Below are 16,535 nucleotides of genomic sequence, written 5' to 3'. Positions count from 1 at the left end.
TGTTCCCCCCAGCTTCAAGGAGATAGAAGCAAGAGTCTTTCCCTTGCAAGAAAAACTATTTTTCCCAGATAACTTTGAATTCGTTGCTTAGGTGATAGGTGTAGGGGCAGAGGCAGATTAAGGTTGATCTTGACCTCCCTCACTGCTTGTGTGACCTTTCTGGACATAGGTTCTCTATGTATAATATGGAGATGATAACTGTTCTTCAAGTGGATGGGTGGATTAAATAAGAACATATGCAAAGCTTCTAGTACAGTGCTTTTCAGTTCCCCTCCCCTTGTCCAGCCTTAGACCACACAGTCCTCGTCTTTGACATGGGGAGCTAGCCGCCATCTCCACCCCTAGAGAATTACAGGAAAAGTGAGGCTATATTTAGATAAAGCAAGGTGTTAATAATTGAGCCCAGACCCTTGGGCAGCATAAGAGTCAGGTATCCCCAGTTGTCCTCCTCTGACCCAGCTGCAGGTTTCCTCTGTGATCTCAGTTGGAACAGGATTCTAAGTGACCTGGCATCTCTGGGCTCTTCCTCTGTGGTGCTGAGAGAGAGTTGGTGTGTGGGTGGGAGAGTGCAATGTCATGACCCAGAGTTGCTGTGAATTCCCAGGCTGCTTTCTTCTTCCATTATCCCTGTAGCCCTTGGATTGACCCAGGATAGAACTGACTTCAGATGGAAAATTGTAAGGCAGGGGAAAGAGGGCATAGGAGTAAGGAGCCCTACATCTCATAGCTCCACCAGAGATAGCCATTCTGCTCCCCAGATTTAAGTGTTCTGGGATCTCAGGTATGGTTCCCAGGAAGTTCACTCTGTTTTCTACATTGTTGTCATTGCAGAAAATCAAAAACATCCCTCTTCTCCAGAATGCCTGGTGTCTGCACAGAAGGTGCTAGAGGGATCAGAGCTGGAACTGGCCAAGGTACTTATGGAATACCCGACTGGGGAGACGGAGCAGGGTTGGAGTGATGGTACCTGAGGGACCCTGCAGGGCCTTCTCTTAACCCAAGGGAAGATGATGGGTGCTTTATTTCTGGGGCTCTAGTACGTTGGAGGTAGAACCAGGCAGCCACCTGTCTGAGTCACAGGCTGATTTAGCCCAAGGATTCTAGGAGCCCATGATCTTATGACAGAGATTATGAAATAAACAATAGTTTACTAGACCATTACTGTGGGCCTTGGTGGAGACCTGGCAGAAATCAGGTCTCACTCGACTATCACCATATTTTTATTATAGCTCAGTCTGCTTCATTCCCTCCGTTCTTTTTGGGTGCTGACCTATAGAGGGTACCTAAAGCTTCACACCCAGGATTCCATGAGTCCAGGAATTGAGCCATGCAGGAATCTTGGTGCTCAGTTTTTTGTATAGTGTACGCTGTGTCCTCAATTGAAAAAAAAACCAAAATGTTTCCTGGAGCTGTTAAGGATGGTGGCCTGGGGTTGCTGGATTCTAGGACTTTTAGAAGAATCACCAGAATAGCTCAGAGTCCCCAGAACTGCCCAGAATGGGGCCACTAAGACAAGAGACAGCCCCACGCAGTGACTGCCTCCTGTTTGGCTTCTAGATGACCATGCTGCTCTTATACCACTCTACCATGAGCTCCAAAAGTCCCAGGGACTGGGAACAGTTTGAATATAAAATTCAGGTAAGCCCTTGTGCCTCCATGCCACCTAGCGGGCCTAGCCCATGCTTCACCTCACCTGACTTGTTTTTCAACAGCAGATACTGGTCTTTTTAAAAATACAGTTATAACAGTTATTGCCATTCATCATAGAAAATCTGGGAAATGTTGAAAAGCATGCAGAAGGAAATAACAGTTGCCGATAAACTCATTCCCAGAGGTTGCTCACATTTTAAAGGATGTACTTTCAAGTCCTTTTTTATGTGCATATATTTAACTGTAATGTGTTTTAGGATAATACATAGAAATTATTCTCTGTTCCTATATGTGTTTCTGTGTGTGTGTGTGTGTGTGTGTGTGTTTCCACAGAACTTGCACTTCATTTATCTCATCCTTTCCTCTGGTAGGGTCATCTGGAAGATGCCAACATAGTTATATATAAAAGCTTCCTGGCTGGGTGTGGTGGCTCACGCCTATAATCCCAGCACTTTGGGAGGCTGAGACAGGAGGATTGCTTGAGGCCAGGAGCTCAAGATCAGCCTGGGTAACATAGCGAGACCCTGTCTCAACAAAAAGGATTTTTTTAAAAAAATGAACTGGCCAGGCATGGTGGCTCAAGCCTGTAATCCCAGCACTTTGGGAGGCCGAGGCGGGCGGATCACAAGGTCAGGAGATCTAGACCATCCTGGTGGCTAACACGGTGAAACCCCGTCTCTACTAAAAAATACGGAAAACTAGCTGGGCAAGCTGGCGGGCGCCTGTAGTCCCAGCTACTCGGGAGGCTGAGGCAGGAGAATGGCATAAACCCGGGAGGCGGAGCTTGCAGTGAGCTGAGATCCGGCCACTGCACTCCAACCTGGGTGACAGAGCGAGACTCCATCTCAAAAAAAAAAAAAAATGAACTGGGTGTGGCAGTGTGTGTGTGTAGTTCTACCTACTTGGGAAGCTGAGGAGGAGGAGTTGACTCCTCCAGGAGTTGGAGGTTATAGTGAGCTATGATTGTGCTGCTGTATTCCAGCCTGGGTGACATAGCAAGACCTTGTTCCTTAACAACAATAACAATAAAAGCAACTTTCTGATTGTGTTACTTTCCTTAACAGTCACTTCACTTGTGGTCAGGAGTGAAGTCAGTCAGGAACTCTGACTTGGGTACACCTTGAGGGGAGGTGGGAGGGAAGGGAGCAAGTGGGGTGAACATATCTCTAGTTGAATGTTGTTGGCTGGGTCATAGGACCTCAGCTCTGAGAGGGAGAATGGGATCCAGCAGGCTTCTAGTGCAGGGACTGGCACTGCCAGGGTGGAGCTCCTGGTAGCCATCCCTTCAGAGGCCTAACACCTCAGTGATGCTCTTTTTCTCTCTGTGGCCCAGGCTGAGTTGGCTGTCATTCTTAAATTTGTGCTGGACCATGAGGATGGGCTAAACCTTAATGAGGACCTAGAGAACTTCCTACAGAAAGGTGAGTAGGTATATACTCCTGAGAATCCCCTCATCTCTGAAATGGGGAATACTAGGATCCTGAGTTGTCAAGAAGTGTGGTGGGGGTTTGTTTCTGTCCCCAACACAAGGCAGAGTTGGTGGTCAGGATAAGTGTGTGTAATGGAGTAGGTCGATTTCTGGGTCATGTATCATCTCAGTTCCTATGGAGCTCCTCCTTGCTGCCTGGCAGCAGTGATGTAGGATATTTACAAGTGATCATACCTACTTTTGTTTTTTATTTTTCAACCAATCATTACTCTAGGCTTAGAAGCTGATAATGCACAGTCTTTTTTTTTTTTTTTTTTTTTTTTTTTTTGAGATGGAGTCTCTCTCTGTCACCCAGGCTGGAGTGCAGTGGCCGGATCTCAGCTCACTGCAACCTCCGCTTCCCAAGTTCAAGCAATTCTCCTGCTTCAGCCTCCTGAGTAGCTGGAATTACAGGTGCACGCCACTACACCTGGCTAATTTTTGTATTTTTTGTAGAGATGGCGTTAAACCATGTTGATTAGGCTGGTCTCAAACTCCTGACATCAGGTGATCTACCTGTCTCAGCCTCCCAAAGTGTTAGGATTACAGGCATGAGCCACTGCACCCAGCCCACAGTCTTTTAAAAAACGTTTTTCCCATCATGTAGCACATGTTCTAGGTGGAAAGGCAGATACGTAAACCAGGAAATATGATAAGGAATCTAAGTACGGAATATATCAACGGTCTCGGCTGGTGCTACAGTAGAAAGAGTGATCGTTCTGCTGGTCTTCTGATGAAGAGGTCAGCTGGTGGATGATAGGAGTGTAAGAAGGAGGTCCAGGCGAGTTCTAGCCATTGAGTTTGATGTTCCTTGTATTCAGGTTCCTCATGAGACCTTCAGGTGGAGATGTTGGAAATGTGAGTCCAGAATTCAGGAGCTGGCTCTGAACCAGAAGATAGGTTTGCAAGTCAGCATTGGATGGCCACTGAAGCCGTGGGCACTATGGGCAGAGCCAGGAGGCCCCATCAGATCTCTGGGAGCTTAGAGGGTGGGTAGAGGAGGGAGGAGCAGATGAGGAGACTAAGAATGGGTGATTAGAGGTAGGAAAGTCCTACAAAAGTGGTCACAGAAACCAAGGAAAGAGAAGGGTTTTGAGGAGGAGGGCATTTTGGAGGTACAAGACTTTGGGGGAAAGAATTCCAAATGGCAGCCAGTGGCTCTGATAGGAAGGGTTTTTTGGGGGCTGCGAGGAGATCCTGCTCAGGGCTCCCCAAGCCGTCTCTGCAGTATGAACTTGAGGAAAAAGCTGAGCACTTGGTGCAGTTTCGGAGCCAGAGAACACCCTCACTCCACTGTGCTCTGAGTAGTGATGCTCTGTAGAAATGGAAGCCCTGCACTTTCTTTTGGTTAGAGACACGGAACTGTGGATAACCCAGACACCAGGTTCTGCCCAGTGCCTTCCTTAGTAGTTTACATAATAAGTATCCACGGATTCACTCCCACTAAGGCCAAGTTCTCAGATTGCATAAAGATGCAAATCTTTTCACCTTCTTACTAATCTTTGTTGATTTATTTTGTCTATTTCTTACCCCCAGCTCCTGTCCCTTCTACCTGTTCTAGCACATTCCCTGAAGAGCTCTCCCCACCTAGCCACCAGGCCAAGAGGGAGATTCGCTTCCTAGAGCTACAGAAGGTTGCCTCCTCTTCCAGTGGGAACAAGTATGTTCTGGGCCTTTCCTCCTGGGATAGGGCCTCAGCATCCATCTATTCCTCACATTCCTACCTTCTAGAGTTAAGCTGTTGACCAGCCTCTGGGAGTGCTTGGAGAATCCTGTAGATCTGGGATCTCCTCACCTCCCCAGTATTAATGGGGGGAATTGGTTGGGATTTGTCGTGCGCAGAAGGTCTCCCTCAAAAGCTGTTCCCTGTTTATGGAATACCCTTCTTCCTCGGAGACTACAATGAAGTCCCTTCTCTTAGCACATCTCTGCAGAGCCAAGGATAATGTATCACTTTTTTTTTCTGACAAAGAAATTAAGGCAGTGAGAAGAAAAATTTTCCCAAGATCATGTCATGAGGCTTGAGGTAGCGCTGCAAATAGAACCCAGGTGCACAGGCCTCCCAGCTGCTAGTGGACACTTCCACAGACCCCACTCCCTTCCTGCTGCCTGTTGCTGATTGCTTCAGATCTTAGGCTCTTACCAATGCAACTGGGCCTTCTCCCTCCTCAGCTTTCTCTCAGGTTCTCCAGCTTCTCCCATGGGCGATATCCTGCAGACCCCACAGTTCCAGATGAGACGGCTGAAGAAGCAGCTTGCCGATGAGAGAAGTAATAGGGATGAGCTGGAGCTGGAGCTGGCTGAGAACCGCAAGCTCCTCACCGAGAAGGGTAGGTGGCTGGCATGCTGGCAGATGTGTGAATAGACTTGCCAGAAGGATGTCCCCTTGGCCTCCCATGTTGTCCCCTCTGCTGGCCCCTGGAGCTTAGAGCTCAGCCCTGGGCCTGTGGTCAAGCTGACCTCCTGGAAGTTGGGTTCTGTCTTTGTCCCCATCTTCTCTTTCCCTTAGATTGGATACCATATTCCTCCTCCTCCGTATGCCTCCTCCTCCCTATGCCACCTCCTCCCTTCCCCTCCTGCACATAGTTCTGTGCTGATTCTCCTCTCCTCCTCCCTCCACTCTGGGCAGATGCACAGATAGCCATGATGCAGCAGCGCATTGACCGCCTAGCCCTGCTGAATGAGAAGCAGGCAGCCAGCCCACTGGAGCCCAGGGAGCTTGAGGAGCTACGTGACAAGAATGAGAGGTACAGCTCTCCCTGCATTCCTTCCCAGGCTCCAGCCCCTGCGTGCACCCAGCCAGGGGCCCATCCATACCCTCTTCTCGCTGCTTCCCTCCCTCGCAGCCTTACCATGCGGCTGCATGAAACCCTGAAGCAGTGCCAGGACCTGAAGACAGAGAAGAGCCAGATGGATCGCAAGATCAGCCAGCTTTTGGAGGAGAATGGAGACCTTTCCTTTAAGGTGGGTGTTAAGGTGGTGTGTGCATGGAGGCCCCTCAGGGCTGAGGCGGTCTGGAAGGCTCCCCAAGAGAGGGTTGAGAAGAATGTCCCAGCACCTGTCTTACGCTCCAGTCTCTCCAGAGACCTGCATATTTTGCCCCTTTCCTTGTCCCATAATTGGCTGCTTCCCAGGTACTGAGTTGTGATCCTAAAGTTTGATTTGTGGTCCTGAATTAGAGGTGTGATGGCTGTGATTGGTTTGTGGAGGGTTGGCAGGATAATTGGAGGCATCCAGCCCCTGGGGTTCAGGGAGCAGACAGCAGTGGTAGGGTCAGCGTTGACCCTGGGTGATGGGGATTCTCACTCGCCCATCTCAGCTGCGGGAGTTTGCCAGTCACCTGCAGCAGCTACAGGATGCCCTCAATGAGCTGACAGAGGAGCACAGCAGGGCCACTCAGGAGTGGCTGGAGAAGCAGGCCCAGCTGGAGAAGGAGCTCAGCACAGCCCTGCAGGATAAGGTAACCCTCTGCTGGGGTCACAGCCACAGTCTTGACCACACATGCAAAGCTGAGTCCAGTTTACCACTGTGCTCTTCTGGGCCTTTGGGTAGTAAGCTGCTTTCTCTTCAAGGTTTGATAGTGTGCTGTAATTGAAAGGTTGAAAGATTGTGGGCTTCAGTCTAGTACACCTTTCTTTTTTTTTAATTTATTTTTATTTTTTTCCCCAGTCAGTGCCCTCACTTTACAGTATACCTTTCAATCCTATCTCTGCTGTTTATAAGATGTGGATCTTGGACAAGTTAATCAGCCTGTTTTTCTAAGCATTATTTCCCTAAAATGGGAGTAATAACGAGTAGCAGCCTCATCACCTATTATGAGAAAATGTATGTAAAGCACTTCACACATCACATAGTGTAAAGTAGGCTCTCGGTGAACCAGTTGTTACGGTTGCTATTGGTAAGAACCCAACTTGGCCACTTAGTAATAATAACCATGTATGGCCGGGCGCGGTGGCTCAAGCCTGTAATCCCAGCACTTTGGGAGGCCGAGACGGGCGGATCACGAGGTCAGGAGATCGAGACCATCCTGGCTAATACGGCGAAACCCCGTCTCTACTAAAAATACAAAAAACTAGCCAGGCGAGGTGGCGGGCGCCTGTAGTCCCAGCTACTCCGGAGGCTGAGGCAGGACAATGGCGTAAACCCGGGAGGCGGAGCTTGCAGTGAGCTGAGATCCGGCCACTGCACTCCAGCCCGGGCGACAGAGCAAGACTCCATCTCAAAAAAAAAAAAAAAAAAAAAATAACCATGTAGCCCTTGATCAAGGCACTTAGCATCTGCTTCAGGTTCTTGCTCTGTAAGAGAAATAGTAATAGCTGCCTCTCACATTTGTAGGTGAATTAGAAATTCAGGAATGCACCCAGGCCGGGCACGGTGGCTCACACCTGTAATCCCGGTACTTTGGGAGGCCAAGGCGGGTGGATCACCTGATGTCAGGAGTTCGAGACCAGCCTGGCCAGCATGGTGAAACCCTGTCTCTACTAAAAATACAAAAAGAAAAATTAGCTGGGTGTGGTGATGCATGCCTGTAGTCCCAGCTACTTGGGAAGCTGAGACAGAAGAAGCTCTTGAACCTGGGAGGCGAAAGTTGCAGTAAGCCAGGATCTCGCCACTGCACTCCAGCTTAGGCGACAGGGCAGACTGCGTCTCAAAAAAAAAAAAAAAATAGGGATGCATCCAGCACAGCCTCTTATAGGTGCTTAGTGAACAGTGGTGAAGAAGTGGGTTTGGGACTGGGGGATGTTGCAGCTGCTGCCAGTGCTGCCCAGAGGATGGTGGGCAGCTGGTGGTGATTTGGATAATCTAGGACTCAAGACTTATCTGAGGAAGGGTATACAGTAAGGAAATTTGAAGTAAACTCAGCAGCCTTGGGGAAGTAGTAAGAAGGTCACATTATGATTTGATTCTGCCTTAGAACTAGGTCTGGAGAGTCAGGTCCCTCATGCTCCCAGTTCCATGGTTTCTGCTTTTTTCTAGGTCATGGCAAAGGGATATCTTGGTAACAAGATGATGGGCCCCATGTTTGTTGATGTTTATGAGGCTTGTGTGGTAATCTGGTGCCTGTTCCACCTCTCTGTTCACATGGGTCTCATTTACTCCCAGAAATGCCTTGAAGAGAAGAACGAAATCCTTCAGGGAAAACTTTCACAGTTGGAAGAACACTTGGCCCTGCTGCGGGAGAACCCACCCCAGGAGAAGGGCGAGGTGCTGGGTGATGTCTTGCAGGTAGGAATGCACAGGACGACCTGTGTGCTGGGAGTTGGTGTGCACTCATATTCAGTACCTTTGGGTTCCTGGTGTTCTTCCATTTCCAGAGGAGGCTTGGTGACTGAGGAGTCATGCTGATCCCAGTTTATCTCTTTATACCACCAGCTGGAAACCCTGAAACAAGAGGCAGCCACTCTTGCTGCAAACAACACACAGCTCCAAGCCAGGGTGGAGACGCTGGAGACTGAGCAGGGCCAGCAGGAAGCCAAGCTGCTTGCTGAGCGGGACCACTTTGAAGAAGAAAAGCAGCAGCTATCTAGCCTGATTGCCAACCTGCAGAGCTCCATCTCCAACCTCAGCCAGGCCAAGGAAGAGCTGGAGCAGGCCTCCCAGGCTCATGGGGCCCGGTTGACTGCCCAGGTGGCCTCTCTGACCTCTGAGCTCACCACACTCAATGCCACCATCCAGCAACAGGATCAAGAACTGGCTGACCTGAAGCAGCAGGCCAAAGAGGAGCAGGCCCAGCTAGCACAGACCCTCCAACAGCAAGAACAGGCCTCCCAGGGCCTCCGCCACCAGGTGGAGCAGCTGAGCAGTAGCCTGAAGCAGAAGGAGCAGCAGTTGAAGGAGGTAGCAGAGAAGCAGGAGGTAACTAGGCGGGACCACGCCCAGCAACTGGCCACTGCTGCAGAGGAGCGAGAGGCCTCCTTAAGAGAGCGGGATGCGGCTCTCCAGCAGCTGGAGGCACTGGAGAAGGAGAAGGCTGCGAAGCTGGAGATTCTGCAGCAGCAACTTCAGGTGGCTAATGAAACCCGGGACAGTGCTCAGACCTCAGTGACACAGGCCCAGCGGGAGAAGGCAGAGCTGAGCCAGGAGGTGGAGGAACTCCGCGCCCGTGTTGAGACAGCCCGCCGGGAACAGCATGAGGCCCAGGCCCAGGTAGCAGAGCTAGAGTTCCAGCTGCAGTCTGAGCAGCAAAAAGCAACTGAGAAAGAGAGGGTGGCCCAGGAGAAGGATCAGCTCCAGGAGCAGCTCCAGGCCCTCAAAGAGTCCTTGAAGGTCACCAAGGGCAGCCTTGAAGAGGAGAAGCGCAGGGCTGCAGATGCCCTGGAAGAGCAGCAGCGTTGTATCTCTGAGCTGAAGGCAGAGACCCGAAGCCTGGTGGAGCAGCATAAGCAGGAACAAAAGGAGCTGGAAGAAGAGAAGGCTGGGCGCAAGGGGCTGGAGGCTCGATTACAGCAGCTTGGAGAGGCCCATCAGGCCGAGACTGAAGCCCTGCGGCAGGAGCTGGCAGAGGCCGTAGCTGCCCAGCGCACAGCTGAGAGTGAGTGTGAGCAGCTCGTCAAAGAAGTAGCTGCCTGGCGTGAACGGTATGAGGATAGCCAGCAAGAGGAGGCGCAGTATGGCGCCATGTTCCAGGAACAGCTGATGACTTTGAAGGAAGAATGTGAGAAGGCCCGCCAGGAGCTACAGGAGGCAAAGGAGAAGGTGGCAGGCATAGAATCCCACAGCGAGCTCCAGATAAGCCGGCAGCAGAATGAGCTAGCTGAGCTCCACGCCAACCTGGCCAGAGCACTCCAGCAGGTCCAAGAGAAGGAAGTCAGGGCCCAGAAGCTTGCAGACGACCTCTCCGCTCTGCAGGAAAAGATGGCTGCCACTAGCAAAGAGGTGGCCCGCTTGGAGACTTTGGTGCGCAAGGCAGGTGAGCAGCAGGAAACAGCCTCCCGGGAGTTAGTCAAGGAGCCTGCGAGGGCAGGGGACAGAGAGCCCGAGTGGCTGGAAGAGCAACAGGGACGCCAGTTCTGCAGCACACAGGCAGCGCTGCAGGCTATGGAACGGGAGGCAGAGCAGATGGGCAATGAGCTGGAGCGGCTGCGGGCCGCACTGATGGAGAGCCAGGGGCAGCAGCAGGAGGAACGTGGGCAGCAGGAAAGAGAGGTGGCACGGCTGACCCAGGAGCGGGGTCGGGCCCAAGCTGATCTTGCCCTGGAGAAGGCAGCCAAAGCAGAGCTTGAGATGCGGCTGCAGAATGCCCTCAATGAGCAGCGTGTGGAGTTTGCTACCCTGCAAGAGGCACTAGCTCATGCCTTGACGGAAAAGGAAGGCAAAGACCAGGAGTTGGTCAAGCTTCGTGGCCTGGAGGCAGCCCAGATAAAAGAGCTGGAGGAACTTAGGCAAACCATGAAGCAACTGAAGGAACAGCTGGCTAAGAAAGAAAAGGAGCACGCATCTGGCTCAGGAGCCCAATCTGAGGCTGCTGGCAGGACAGAGCCAACAGGCCCCAAGCTGGAGGCGCTGCGGGCAGAGGTGAGCAAGCTGGAGCAGCAATGCCAGCAGCAGCAGGAGCAGGCCGACAGTCTGGAACGCAGCCTCAAGGCTGAACGGGCCTCCCGGGCTGAGCGGGACAGTGCTCTGGAGACTCTGCAGGGCCAGTTAGAGGAGAAGGCCCAGGAGCTCGGGCACAGTCAGAGTGCCTTAGCCTCAGCCCAAAGGGAGTTGGCTGCCCTCCGCACCAAGGTACAAGACCACAGCAAGGCTGAAGATGAGTGGAAGGCCCAGGTGGCCCGGGGCCAGCAAGAGGCTGAGAGGAAAAACAGCCTCATCAGCAGCTTGGAGGAGGAGGTGTCCATCCTGAATCGCCAGGTCCTGGAGAAGGAGGGGGAGAGCAAGGAGTTGAAGCGGCTGGTGATGGCTGAGTCAGAGAAGAGCCAGAAGCTGGAAGAGAGGCTGCGCCTGCTCCAGGCAGAGACAGCCAGCATCAGTGCCAGAGCTGCAGAACGCAGCTCTGCTTTGCGGGAGGAGGTGCAGAGTCTCCGGGAGGAGGCCGAGAAACAGCGGGTGGCTTCAGAGAACCTGCGGCAGGAGCTGACCTCACAGGCTGAGCGTGCAGAGGAGCTGGGCCAAGAATTGAAGGCATGGCAGGAGAAGTTCTTTCAGAAAGAGCAGGCCCTCTCCACCCTGCAGCTTGAGCACACCAGCACACAGGCCCTGGTGAGTGAGCTGCTGCCAGCTAAGCACCTCTGCCAGCAGCTGCAGGCCGAGCAGGCCGTTGCCGAGAAACGCCACCGTGAGGAGCTGGAGCAGAGCAAGCAGGCAGCTGGGGGGCTGCGGGCAGAGCTGCTGAGGGCCCAGCGGGAGCTTGGGGAGCTGATTCCTCTGCGGCAGAAGGTGGCAGAGCAGGAGCGAACAGCTCAGCAGCTGCGGGCAGAGAAGGCCAGCTATGCAGAGCAGCTGAGCATGCTGAAGAAGGCGCATGGCCTGCTGGCAGAGGAGAACCGGGGGCTGGGTGAGCGGGCTAACCTTGGCCGGCAGTTTCTGGAAGTGGAATTGGACCAGGCCCGGGAGAAGTATGTCCAAGAGTTGGCAGCTGTACGTGCTGATGCTGAGGCTCGTCTGGCTGAGGTGCAGCGGGAAGCACAGAGCACTGCCCGGGAGCTGGAGGTGATGACTGCCAAGTATGAGGGTGCCAAGGTCAAGGTCCTGGAGGAGAGGCAGCGGTTCCAGGAAGAGAAGCAGAAACTCACTGACCAGGTAAGGTACTCAGCCCAACCACCCTCCCAAAGATCAGGAGCTGAAAGCGTGGGGACATCGATCCGCTGTGTTCCAGGGCCTCTGGCTCCTACACTGGAGTGTCTTGCTTTTCCTCATTCACTGGGTGGCAGAAAAGGAGAGGTGGCTGATGGAGTTCAAGTCTGTTGCCCCTGTCATCCTAAAGAAAATGTCAGTGGCCTCCCCTCTCCTGAAGGCTCTGTCACTAGAGAGTCAAGCTGTGATGACCACCAGCCCATTCAGAGGTGCACCTGCACTGGATGCCTCAGGAGCCACTGGGGACTAGAATCAGTTTAACTGGCATTTTTAAACTTATTGTCAATCTAGCGCCTTAGTGGAAAGTCTCAGAGCCTCAGTGAGGTCAGCCTGGCAGCAGGGCTGGTGCCTCTTTGGCCTCATCTCACTCTGTCTCCATTGCCCCTCCCCCATGTACAGGTGGAGCAGCTAGAGGTATTTCAGAGAGAGCAAACTAAACAGGTAATGCCTGGGGTCCTCGCTAAATGCTGGCTGCTTAAACGGTGACCAGTCTCGGTGCATGAGCCCGGCTGCAGCTTGCCTCCGCCAGCTCCTGTTGTGAACTGTTTGTGAAGGGGGCAGGGTCAAGCCATGGAATCCAGGCCCAGGCTCCCCAGGAATGCGGTGTGCTAGGCTCTCTCGGGCTTCATCCCACCCGTCCCAGGTCGGCCTCTCCACCCTTCTGCACCTTCTCTCATCTGCCTATCAGGGACAAGGGTAGCACTGGCTTCATCTTTCCCACACCTGAACCAATGACAGACACAATCTTTGGGATTCTAAAACTTCCCAAGTACTGTGTCTAGTTAAGGATACCCAACTAAGAGGAACGGCAGAATTACCTGGGGGCCTCGTTTAACATTGTGTCCCTTTTTACCAGAGTACAGCTTTATGGAAGCCTTGAAGGTGATTATGCGAGGCAGCCCCCACAGGTTAGGGAGAATTGTGGGCTCAGGACACTTGCCCATCACTTTCTGGGGCTCTGACCCCGAGCACAGCATAGAGATGTCTGTAGCAGGAAGGCTGAGGGTGAAGTAGCAGGAGGGGTCTGTACCAGATGGGGGCAGGGGAGTGGGGGTCACATGGTCTGGCTGCCTCTTTCTCATGGGAATCTCTGTGTTGCCTGAACACCGAGGCTATAGAGCTAGTGTTAGAGCACCCTTTCCCCATCACTCTCCTACGCAGCTGCCCCAGGACTGCTGAAAAATTGGGCCCGCCTCTTCCTCTAAGGAGCCTGTGATAATGGGGGAGAATCAAAGTGAATAGCAAACAGTTAGCAATGGAGCCCAAGCAATGGTCAAGGAGACCAAGCTGCCTGGTCATGCTTGAACTCCCGGAATACTTGAAGCAGCCAGGGGTGCATGGGGCTGTTATGTTCTTTCTTTTCCCCTACTCCCTGTGCTCCTCTTTGTGGGAGTTGGGTGGGCTTTGGAGTACATGTGCTGCACCTGCTCTTGTCTTCCAGCAATCTGTTCCCCCAGTGCTAACCACAGCAGCCATGCTGCTAGCACCAGCCCTAACAGCCTGTGGATGTTGGGAAGAGGTCTGAGCATCTTTGGGCTTGCGCTTTGGCAGTTTCTGGGAGGGAGGCATGGCAATTCATTGAGTATGTCGGCTAGAATTACAGACTAGGTCCTGGGAAGGTTGCGGCTGCAGAGTGGTGGCAGCAGCAGGGTGGTGGTGGTGAGTCAGCTCTCCAATTCTGATTCTGGGGGTGACAGGGGTTGGGCAGACCTCTGTCTCTGCAGGCTCAGGGTAGAGGCAAGTATGGACAGGTGGCCCTGGCAACATCTATGTGTTAGATTGCTTCATTCAGGCCCTGCCACGCAGCCTGGGCAGCAGGCTGTTCCCTAATGGGAGGCCAGAGAAAGGGCCTCAGTTTATTCTAGGAACACGGGGGATCCTGGTCTGGGCCACCCCATGATGGGTGGACATCTGGGATGAACATCCAGGGGAAGTCCTCCTGAGTCTTCTGTCCCCCCCTTCCCTCCCCAGGTGGAAGAACTGAGGAAGAAACTGGCTGACTCTGACCAAGCCAGCAAAGTGCAGCAGCAGAAGCTGAAGGTGGGGCAGCTGGGGGAACGGGTCTGGCCTCTGGACAGGGGAGGAAAGCTGTTCTCTAAGCTCTCGTGCCGTGGGGGTGTCAGGGCAGAGGAGGGGCACCCTGTGTTCCAGGCAGCCCTCCTAGGAAGCCTGTGGCTTAGAAGCCCCTGCATGTGTCTTCTGGGAGCTCTCAAGAGACAACCAGGGTGGTTCCCATCTCTCAACTGTCACTGTCCACTACAGCAGCTACTAGTCATGTGTGGTTATTGAAATTTATTAAAGTAAATCCAGTTCTTCAATCACACTAGCTACATTGTGTCCCTGCTCAGTAGCTACATGTGGTTTGTGGCTGCTGTATTGGACAGCGCAGATACAGAACTTTCCACCGTTGCATAAAGTTCTGTTGAACCATGTAAGTCCAGATAGTCTGGGCAGGGAAAGAACGAGTGTCACCAGTGTTGAATATTACAGTGCAGTTTAATAACATTCTTAATGCTTCCAACTGTGTCACCTTCTTTGGTTTAATACTTGCTTTCTGCAGTTCTAGGCTTCACAGCCTTTAGTCAGGGGCAAAGGAATTGGGCATCAGTGGTATTGGGACTCAATAAAGCCCTGGTGGGTCCTAGGAGTTGGTGGGAGCTCAGAGCTTCATTTCGCCTGCTCACCTTCATACCATGGTGCCACAGCATGTCTTGATTGCAATAACAAATGTTTATTCTGCTCCTTGTGGGGCCTGTCCTGTGTTAGGAGAGGCAAGGGTGGGCTGCTTCTATACAGTATCTACAGCAAAGTACTTGCTGGCCTTGCAGATGGACAGAGAATCAGGCCCTGCTCTTAAGGAGTTATGATCTGGACAGGAGGCAGTGTGGGCATCATAAATAAGCCCCCATGGGCTTTTGGAGTTAGGTGGACCAAATCTTACTCTGCCATTTAGTCATTGTTGCTATGGTCAATTTGCTTAAATCTCTGAACTCAGTTTCCTCCTGAAAAGGGGATGAAGTGACTTCTCAAAGTGGCTTTGAGGAGAAACAAGTTCCTCTGTCCTCAGAGAGCTCACGTGCCAAGTGCCTCACTCCAGGCTCCGCACCTGGGTGTTCCTCGAGGATCGGTTCCCTTCCTCCCAGGGGAGATTGTGTGTGCATGCAAAGAGGGTGAGACAGTTTGTGTCTGATCTCAAAGAAGGCAAAGATAGGGCAGGAGCTGGTCAGGGAAAGGCCACTACGGATGTGGACTGAAGGGCGTGTGGGACTTCAGGTTCAGTAGGCTGTAGTCGGGTGGAGTGTATCTGGGGTGGTGTGGTTTTCTTCCTCTTCCTAAGTGCAGGAGTCTGAAGCACCTGTGGAGCCCCAGTGGCTGATGCAGATGAGTGAACTTGGGTAGAGGGGGCAGACAAGCTTTCCTGAGTGGACTTTCTTCTCAGGCTGTCCAGGCTCAGGGAGGTGAGAGCCAGCAGGAGGCCCAGCGCCTCCAGGCCCGGCTGAATGAACTGCAAGCCCAGTTGAGCCAGAAGGAGCAGGCAGCTGAGCACTATAAGCTGCAGGTAGGGAGCCCAGCCCCAGCCCATGCCACCTTCCTCCTGCCCCCCAGCCTCTGCCCCACCCACCCATCCTCTCTGCCCACAGATGGAGAAAGCCAAAACTCATTATGATGCCAAGAAGCAGCAGAACCAAGAGCTGCAGGAGCAGCTGCAGAGCCTGGAGCACCTGCAAAAGGAAAACAAAGAGCTGCGAGCTGAAGCCGAACGGCTGGGCCATGAGCTACAGCAGGCTGGGCTGAAGACCAAGGAGGCTGAACAGACATGCCGCCACCTTACTGCCCAGGTGCGCAGCCTGGAGGCACAGGTAAGAATTTGGCTGGCAGACTCACCTCACCCCTATTCCACTGGACCCTGTGCCCTCTCCTCCAGGCCACTGCTGCCTTAGGTTTTTCTTCACTCTCCCCCTGGCCCTCTCCTTCTCAGGTTGCCCACGCAGACCAGCAGCTTCGAGACCTGGGCAAATTCCAGGTGGCAACTGATGCTTTAAAGAGCCGTGAGCCCCAGGCTAAGCCCCCGCTGGACTTGAGTATTGACAGCCTGGATCTGAGCTGCGAGGAGGGGACCCCACTCAGTATCACCAGGTCAGAAGGCACCCTTCCTCCCTCTATCTGTTGTTTATGGAGTACCCGCTGTTTATCAGGCTGTATCCTGGTGAGATAAGATGTGATCTAAATTTATTCTTAGAGAAGAATAAAGAAAAACAGGTATTATACCAGATGTCTATTTAGGGCACAGTTGGAATAAAAAGCAAGTGGTCAAGAAAGGCTTCATGGAAGCTATCGCTCCTGCTGAATCTTGAAAGCATCCATAGGTGTGTGTGCCAGGTTGACAGAGAACAGCAGTGTGAACAGAGGCTGTGAAAGAGCCTGACTAGGCTGAGATGCAAGGCCAGGAAGGCCCAAGATCCTAGAGGGCCGTCTGGACTCCCCGTTGGAGACCGGCTATTAAGACTGGATCCTAAAGGCATTGAGGAAACCTTGGTGGCTGTAATTGAAAGGTTTAAGGGGAAAAAAAAAGGAACCTTGGAAGAATTTGAAACTGACGAGTACATGGTTAATTTCCATCTTA

General features: G+C 52.5%; 1 protein-coding gene and 1 long non-coding RNA gene across 9 annotated transcripts in view; one reads left to right on the top strand and one right to left on the bottom strand.

The window, feature by feature from the left end:
- NUMA1 (nuclear mitotic apparatus protein 1) overlaps positions 1 to 16,535 on the top strand; it is an 81,596-nt gene that overhangs the window by 60,139 nt on the left and 4,922 nt on the right. For 5 of the 8 annotated variants that reach the window (XM_023209543.2, XM_023209545.3, XM_023209544.1 and 2 more), the window contains 15 exons: positions 832 to 914; positions 1,558 to 1,638; positions 2,984 to 3,071; positions 4,655 to 4,778; positions 5,291 to 5,448; positions 5,748 to 5,865; positions 5,965 to 6,082; positions 6,438 to 6,578; positions 8,222 to 8,344; positions 8,492 to 11,857; positions 12,311 to 12,352; positions 13,883 to 13,951; positions 15,351 to 15,470; positions 15,553 to 15,771; positions 15,891 to 16,048. In XM_023209543.2, coding sequence (XP_023065311.1) covers positions 832 to 914; positions 1,558 to 1,638; positions 2,984 to 3,071; positions 4,655 to 4,778; positions 5,291 to 5,448; positions 5,748 to 5,865; positions 5,965 to 6,082; positions 6,438 to 6,578; positions 8,222 to 8,344; positions 8,492 to 11,857; positions 12,311 to 12,352; positions 13,883 to 13,951; positions 15,351 to 15,470; positions 15,553 to 15,771; positions 15,891 to 16,048 — 5,008 coding nt within the window. Of the gene's footprint in view, positions 1 to 831; positions 915 to 1,557; positions 1,639 to 2,983; positions 3,072 to 4,654; positions 4,779 to 5,290; positions 5,449 to 5,747; positions 5,866 to 5,964; positions 6,083 to 6,437; positions 6,579 to 8,221; positions 8,345 to 8,491; positions 11,858 to 12,310; positions 12,353 to 13,882; positions 13,952 to 15,350; positions 15,471 to 15,552; positions 15,772 to 15,890; positions 16,471 to 16,535 lie in introns of those variants that run through there. The other 3 variants (XM_023209549.2, XM_023209548.3, XM_023209550.3) reach the window with 2 other exon arrangements.
- Positions 3,612 to 8,609, bottom strand: LOC116418992. The gene is made up of 3 exons (XR_004229247.1): positions 8,403 to 8,609; positions 5,262 to 6,703; positions 3,612 to 4,002 (listed from the first exon to the last, which is right to left on the bottom strand). It is a non-coding gene; the product is annotated as an uncharacterized LOC116418992 (long non-coding RNA).

The sequence above is a fragment of the Piliocolobus tephrosceles genome, chromosome 13 (assembly GCF_002776525.5).
Source record: "Piliocolobus tephrosceles isolate RC106 chromosome 13, ASM277652v3, whole genome shotgun sequence".
NCBI classification, from domain to species: Eukaryota; Metazoa; Chordata; class Mammalia; order Primates; family Cercopithecidae; genus Piliocolobus; species Piliocolobus tephrosceles.
The sequence above is the reverse complement of the archived record's forward strand: the minus strand, read 5'-3'. Positions and strand labels throughout refer to the sequence as shown.